Here is a 7,948-nt window from a genome sequence, read left to right as displayed (position 1 = left end):
TTTAAGAAACCCGCCAAAAATAATTTCAAAATTCTTGAATAAATTTCTACGCCTTTTTGGGCTTACCTCTCCGTGGTGGGCTTGTTGCCGTCGGCCTTCCACAGCCCGCAGGTGAGCTCGCGGGCCGTGGCGATGAACAGGCACAAGTTGATGAGCAGCAGCACGCCGACCGGGCCAAAGAAGTACGCGAGGATCTCCATGTCACCTGGAACAACGACACAATGGCAAATTTGTAGTAATGAGATGCCGCACTAACCATACGAGGGGTTCCGCCGCGCGTCGTACACTCGCTTTTGCATGCACGTGTTTATTTTCGCCAATGGCCTTGCTGCAGGAGAGCGCACTTTCTCTCAATGCCTCTGACAAGCGCATTTTCCCCCCGCCCGCCTCTCTGTGGCTGGCCGCGCAAGCGAAGCTCGCGAAGCTCCCTTCAGCTCCTCGTGATGGAAAAGTTAGAGTCGCGCGCAAGTCTGTCTCTGTCCCGGTGCGACCGCAGCCAGCCGACCACAACAACACACTCTCCCTCTCTCTTTGCAGACACGCCCCGCCACTTCATTTGCAAAAATGACTAAACGGCAATATAAAAGTACACCTGCTGTTGCAGCTGCTGCACGATGCACCTTCCATAAGCCACCGTGAGCCCGGGGCGGAGCAGAGAGAGACAGACAGACAGAAAGAGAGAGGGATTATCGCGGCGGGCACGGGGCTCCGTCGCTCCGTCGAGCCCCGCGCAAGAGCGTAAGACAGAGATAGAAGCGCGCGGGCGGAGGGATACGGAAAGGAAAAGTTGGTGGTGTGGTGTGGAAGTCACGAGGAGGGACGAAGCTCCACGGCAGCGAAGATGAACGTCGCGATAAACTCGTGAACGCGAGGATCACGCGGGCCAGAGAGAGAGAGGTAGAGGGTGCAGCACACGGCAAAACCCTTTCCATGGGAATTGGCTTTCTAGCCGTTTCAATTAAAGCATTTTACAAAAAAAAAAAGTACCATCGGGAATTTTTTAACGGTTTTTGAAAATCTCCTAACTTTTTCATGCCAATTTTTCAAAATTTTCGGGAGACATTTAAGATTTTTCCGTTGTTTTTTTTAACGGGAAGTTTCTTTAACAATGAAGCACTAACGAAATCACTCGATTTACGTACCGTAGAACCAGCACTTGTCCTCGCCGAAGCCCGGCCGCAGCAGGTGCTCGTACTCGTCGGTCTTGGGGAGGCGGTCCAGGGCGGCAGCCACGCCGGCGATGATGAGGGGCCCTCCCCACGCGTACGCCTCGTACAGCCTCATGCGCACCGTCTCCTGGTTCTTGTCCACGCTGGCCGGCCGCAGGTCCCTGGAGAGAGGGAGAGAGCAAAAAGCAAACAGGAGGGTCAAACACTGGGCTATAGAGTCACCGCACACACACACAAATACACACAGAGCAAGAGCGCACTCTCCAAGGCACACACACTCTCTCTCTATGGTGCGTCGTTGCTCTTTGCTTTGCCGTTTTAACCCCTTTTCCGCACCTCTAGGAAATAACTGGCAAAAATAACAAAACAAAACTAACTAAACGAAAAACCTTTAAAAAAAAAAAGAAAACAGAGAAAACAAGTTATGTTTTATTTTGAAAACAGTCTCCTTATTCAATTTTTACCATGTAAAAAGGGTCGAGAGAAGGCATATCGTGTACACGTATCAGTTTGGCCGAAGCCAAAGAGCCCACACCTGGGGCAGTTTTGTGTGTGTGTGTGTGTGTGTGTGTGTGTGTGTGTGTGAGCGCGCGCGCGCGCAGGGGGGGGTGGGGGGTGGAGCTGAACACGAAGAAGAGGGGGCGGGGCGCAAGGCGCGTCAAGGTGTGAGGCGTGAGCTGCCCTGGCGGCGTGGCGCGACGGAGGAGGGTCTCTTCTCTCCCCTCAGGATGGAATAAAAGGCTTCTGCCCTCCGTACCGTAATTAGGACCCACTACTACCGAAAGCCCCCTCTTCTGCAGATGCCCTCGGCTGATGGCGGCGGCGGGCGGGGCAGAGAAGGACGGGCAGGTGTTTGCTTTGCGTCCGAATGAGTGACACAGACGCAGACGCAAACGACGGGGAGGTGTTCGTGAGCTCTGGGGATTCCCCCCTGCTCGGTCATGGCACCCGCAGGGGTGGGCGGGGAAGGGCGGGGACGGGAAAGGGCGGGGTAGAGAGGGCCATGTGCAGCCGACACAACGCCCACGCGCACACGGGGTGTAAGAGGGGGCGGGGAGGATCAAGCCCCCACACCACCAGGACAGCAGTAGTGAAGTGAAAGCATTTCGCTGCTGCAACTGTGAGAACCACATAAACGCCGCGCACAAAAAGCAGCAGCAGCAGCAGCACACACGATGATGAACGTTTTTAAAAATGATAATAAATAAAAAGGGAAGCAGAACAGCAGTCGTATGCGACCCAGTAAGCAGTAGTAGTAGAAGTAAGAGGAGTAACGCAGTGCAGCACAAACCCCCTCATCATAAAGATCGCCCGCTGCTGCCCCTCACGGTGAAAGGGGCCGCCCCCTCGGCGTGGCGTAGAGTAGTAGTGGCGCCGCGGCCAAGGACGAAGAAATGTTAGCCGTGCGAAATGTTGGAAAAAAACGAGCTCAAGCGCGAAGAGAAGCCGCGGTTGCGGGTGGTGGTGGAAGGATGGGAGGGAACAACAATAACGAAATGAAGCATTCACCAGTCCTCCGCATCCGTCCAGTCTGCGTGCGAGTGAGCGAGTGAGTGAGTGACCGAACCGAGCCGGAGAGCATCCGGGAGTGAATCAGCCGCGCGCGGGAAAATGACAGGAAGGATGCAGGGCCGACCGTCCGTACGGCGCACAGCAAGCACACCCCGTCATTTCACAAAGGGACCCCGCCCCGCCCCGCCCCGCCCCGCCCCGCCCCTGGAGGACCTGCCGCTCATACTTTCGTTTTCAGCTCCTCCCGCGGGTGACAACGCGAGGAGCCACGGGTATATAGTACTATACTACACTGTTATAATCACCCTGGCCTTTGCCTTTCAGGAGGGAGAAGTCTTACCTTAAAATCACCCCAAAAAATTACAGTTAAAAGATAAATAAAAATACTTTGTTATTGTTGCAAAGCAATTGCGTGTCCGCGCGCAAAAAACTTTTACTCCATTTATTTTTGTATTTCTGTGAACCTGCGCTGTATGCGTATTGTTTTCAAAACACAATTATGGACATTTTTCCAAATTCATTCAGAATTGCGTAGAAAATAAAAATAAGCAATAAGCCAGGTACAAAGAAATACATAAAACTGCGTGCGACAATAGTTCAAAACAATTAACAATTAAGAGTCCGCAGCTGTGCGCCATTTTACGTTTCGCACACATTTCCATTTCACCCTGTTTCTGCTCCACCCCGTGTTTTTCTTTTCAAATTCCTGTTCCTTGTGGAGGGAGGAGGCGATGATGATGACCACCCCGTTCGGGGCACGACGACACGAGTCCGCCTGCCTCGCGTGTGCGGTGCCTGCGCCGCTGCTGCTGCTGCTGCTGCTACTGCTGCTACTGCTGCTGCTGCTGCTGCTGCTGCTGCTGCTGCTGCTGCTGCTGCTGCTGCTGCTGCACCTGCCTCCTACCTCCGGCCGGGTCGCGCGTTGGTCGCGCGGCCGCGGCGTTTCTGTGGAATTTTCAACTCGTCCTGATTCAGGTCGGCACGACGCTGCTCACCAGAGAGCCACCGACACACAGACAGACACCGGCGCGGACAAGCGCGGCCCCCTTGCCTGGGACTAGGATGTGGGACAGCGACGACGAGGCGCAATGCAGAACGGCATGTGAGAGTGTGTGTTTAGGACGTGATGTACACGACCCATCATGTGTGTTGTACTGTTCACCTGCTGCAGCACTATAAGGATTGATGATGGGAAATGTTTGTTCGTCTCTCGTCTTTCGCGCATCTCTCTCTGCTGTATGAATGCGCGCGCACACACACACACACCTGTTTATTTATGGACTCTCCCAAGTTTGTGGAATTTCGCTCTTGCCCATCTCTTGAGAGACGACAGAGAGAGACAAGAAAGAGAGAGACAAGGAAAAGAAAGAGAGAGAGAGAAACGAAAGATATGAAAGACGGTGGTCAGCGCGGTGGCGCACAAGGGAGGATTATGCTACAGAGAGGCAAAAGTGCACACCGGCGGCTTCGCGGATTTCACGCCTTACCTGCGCAAATGTTATTTCTGTCTGAAAGTATGCCCCCCTTCCCTCTCAACTACTCCACCCCCTCGGGCGCTTTTCCCTCCATACACTCTTACTTGCGTGCCGACCAACAGACCAGCAGGGGCCGCCGGGGCGCATCGTTGTTTAATAATATTCTAGAAAATGATACAAAGACGGACGGACCTACAAAAATGCGCCGGCCGGCGCTCTCTCAAGCCCAGTGGAGGGCGGGGCGGGGTGAGGTGTGGCGGGGTGAGGTGGGGTGAGGTGGGGCTCACGTCTACCCCATCATTACCCGAGCTGCAGCAGAGCCGGCAACGCCGACCAGCAGCCAGCAGAGCCTCTCTCTATGATATCTCCGTCTCACTCTTTCACGTTACATTTCGTTCCCGCCGAGCACAACGACCGCAAAGCGGCGGCTAGCGGGCGACCTTGTGGGGCCTTGGGCTGGCCGCGAGCGGGGCGTGGCGGGGCGTGGCGGGGCGTGGCGGGGCGTGGCGGGGCGTGGCGGGGCGTGGTAGTATCCGAACGGTAGCAAGCACAAGGAGGAAGAGCCCTCCCCCTTCCTCCAACGGCGCACGTGTCGACGCGCCGAGGAACCGTCCGTGTCGGAAAAGCGTCGTGGACACGTCGGCAAAACGGCTCGAACACGCGTCGTCGATAAAACGTCGTGAATGCGTCGGAAAAGACACGGGGCGTATTCAAAGATATCTTCGGCGATAAAGCGCGACACTTCACGGTGCCGATGCTGTCCGTGCCTAAGAACACCCTGAACACCCCGAGGGCGATCGCTCTGGTGTACTCACTCACACACCTTGCCGCGCCCCAGAAGCGGCTGCGGTCGCTGCTGTTAATTACCTGACCCACAGACACACAACTACGGACGCCAAAAAAGTAAAGGACCACGAAGGACGCACGACGTTCGTGGCCTGGGCGCTCCCAGGCCGATGCTGATGAGAAGTGACGCCTTCCTCCGCTGTGGTGGCGTGCCCAGGAGGCCCCCGGCCCGACGGGAAGGACGCAAGAAGCACTCCGGACGGCGCGCCGACGGCCACGACGACCGAAGGATACTCCTCAATGAATTCAAGGGTACACCATGGTTTATCTTGATTTTTCCGACTTTTTCTCATTTGTTTTAAATTGATTTTTATTTTCTTACTTTTTAATTTTATTTTGCAGGGTGTACGCTGATTATTTTACTTAGTGAAGTACACCTTGGCCGGGCCCGGGCGGCACCCGGCACCCTGCTCCATATTGACACCTCAAGGGTCTCACCCACCCCGCCGCGCCGCCCTCCACTTCAGCAGCACGCCTTTATTCACACCTGACAATGACTTTATTGGTGGCGCCAGGCTGGCGCGGGCGGGCGGGCGCCTCGCAGAGACGAATAACTATCAGCTTGACCACCCCGCAGAGCAGACCAGAGCACGGCACCCCCCTTCACACCTTACTGGCGCTGCTGTTGTTGTTGTTTATGGGTGGCGCCAGACCGGCGGCGCGCAGCGTGGCGGACAGGGAAGAATGTCGCCGTTGTCACCCGCACAATGAGGGAGAGACAGACGGCCCCTCGAGGACCAGGAGGAGGACGACCTCTTCTTGCGGCCAGGATCACGTCGAGCAAAGCGCAGCAGAACAAAAAGCCGGCCGGTCGGGGAGGAGGAGGAGGAGGGGGACCTAGTGCATTAGCACGAAGAATGACCCCCTTTGGTAAACAGCCCAGAGAGTATAAAACGGCGTAATGGCGAGGAAAAGGAGAGCGATGGGGAGAGAGAGAGAACGAGCAGTCTCCTTTTCAAATAAACGTTTCATGCTTAGATTAGCACCGGCACCAGCTCGTCACTCGCATTCCCTGGCCACGCCACGCCACGCCACTCGGCCCGCCCGCTCGCGGCGAAAGTCTTTTTTGGCGCGCATCTGCCTGCCGCCGCACCTGAGCAGCACCACCAAAGCCAGCACGCTCCCCCGCCACGCCACGCCACGCCACGCCGTCAAGACAGACCATTTGGCGGCTACTTAGTGCCCTGGGAAGCGGGCCGTGTGCTGGCGGAGCGAGGAGGGGGGCCCAACTGGCAGCGATAATAGCCGTGCGTGGACAGCGGGCGTGGAGTGTAGGACTGGAGAATTCCCCCCCCCCCCCCTCTCCACTTTCACTACCACCACCATGTCTGCTGCTGCTACTCCTGCTACCCTCCACAATACTGTAATGCCAGCAGGTCGCCCCCTTTGATCGTCCTGGTGCTCTTCCCCCCACCCCCCTCTCCCCTCTCTTTCTCTCTCTCTCTCTCTCCCTCTCTCTCTCTCTCTCTCTCTCCCTCGCGGCACACCCCCAGGGCACGCACACATGCAAACAGCAGGCAGTTTTAAACCGTTTGGCCCCGCCGGGCCCCGCGCACCACCACCACCACCACCACCGCGCCGCCCGCCCGCGTCACCGGGATGCACCTGTCCGTCGTCCTCCTGACGGCGTGCCGGTGGTGTGGTGGCGGCTCTCCCTTCCCCTCCTCTGCCCTCGCCAAACAAAGCTGCTCAAACAACTCGCTCGGTTTGGAACGGCTTATTATTGAGGCGGCATCGTGCGAAGAAGAAGAAGAAGAAGAAGAAGAAGAAGAAGAAGAAGAAGAAGAAGAAGAAGAAGAAGAGCGAATAACAGCGCGGGCGGCAAGGGTAAGAGAGACGAATAAAAAGGAAGTGGAGGAGAAAGGAAGATGAATTAAGCGCAAGGAAAGGGGAGGAAGGCAAAGGCGACGTTTAATACTTTTTTTGCCGTTGTTGTTGTTGTTGCGATCGTCACAGTCAGTCGGGACGGCGGCGGGACAGCAGGGACGCGGGAAGGGTACAACGCAGACAAAAGGTGAAGGGACGCGACCGGGGCGAAGTGGGCCGGATCGCAAAAGGCATCCGCGGGAGAGAGGAGTGAGCAGGAGGGAAGAGGGCGGGGGGTGAATGGTGGGTTCAATCGGGGCAGCAGCAGCAGCAGCGGGAACGGTCTTTTGAATCAGTCCAGACGACGGACTGCTTGCACTTGCCGCTGCTGCTGCTGCTTTTGTATGCGTCCGGTCCAGCCGAGCGAAACCCGACGCGCATAATAAATGCGGCTTATTGGGACAGTACACTGAGTACACTACGGCGCAGTAATACGGCTTATACTACAGCGCAGTAATACGACTGCTCGGCGGCGGGCTGGACGACCCTGCTGCTTCGAGCTTTGAAAGGGGGCGGCCCGATATATAAGTACTGTCGAATTGCGTTAAAAATAATTCGCTATCGTGCCGATATCGCGATCCAAAGGCAAAGGCAATAAAAGTACACAAACTGCGCACCACGCCAGGTCATGGTCATTTATGCTCAGAGGCCTCAAAAGACCTCTAAGCGGGGGATGCGGGGACACCGACGGCGCCGTCAACATCATGACCCCGGTGGCGTGGCATCCCATGGCGCCCATGCCTCCTGCACCACATGACACTGCGAGGGCGAGCAGGGTGCTCACGATCAGCCAGCAGCAGCAGCAGCAGCAGCAGCAGCAGCAGCAGCAGCGGGGCGTTGCACTTGAACCGCCCTGCCCCCGCCCGCGCACCTGGCTCCCGGCCACGACCACCACCTCCTCCTACTCCCCCGACCCAAAATGTTCTGTACGCTAAAGGTGCGCGCTAAGTTCGTCCTGACGAGTCAAGCGCGACCTTCTGCCGAGGTCGCTAAGAGTTCGCTGTTGGTCGCCACCCGAGATCGCTTTTACGTCGCGTGAGTCCCACTACGCGACGTTTAGAGTTCACCTCGACGTACTTG

At 56.7% G+C, this 7,948-nt stretch overlaps 1 protein-coding gene across 1 annotated transcript in view; it reads right to left on the bottom strand.

The window, feature by feature from the left end:
* LOC113212851 (probable G-protein coupled receptor Mth-like 1) overlaps positions 1–7,948 on the bottom strand; it is a 35,601-nt gene that overhangs the window by 15,197 nt on the left and 12,456 nt on the right. The window contains exons 2-3 of the mRNA XM_026431684.2: positions 1,143–1,330; positions 67–205 (exon numbers count right to left, since the gene is read on the bottom strand). Of these exons, the coding sequence (XP_026287469.1) occupies positions 67–205; positions 1,143–1,330 (327 nt within the window). The remainder of the gene's footprint in view (positions 1–66; positions 206–1,142; positions 1,331–7,948) is intronic.

Source organism: Frankliniella occidentalis, unplaced genomic scaffold, assembly GCF_000697945.3.
Source record: "Frankliniella occidentalis isolate FOCC.00 unplaced genomic scaffold, Focc_3.1 Scaffold5, whole genome shotgun sequence".
Classification (NCBI taxonomy): Eukaryota; Metazoa; Arthropoda; class Insecta; order Thysanoptera; family Thripidae; genus Frankliniella; species Frankliniella occidentalis.
This window is presented reverse-complemented; position numbering and strand designations above follow the sequence as displayed.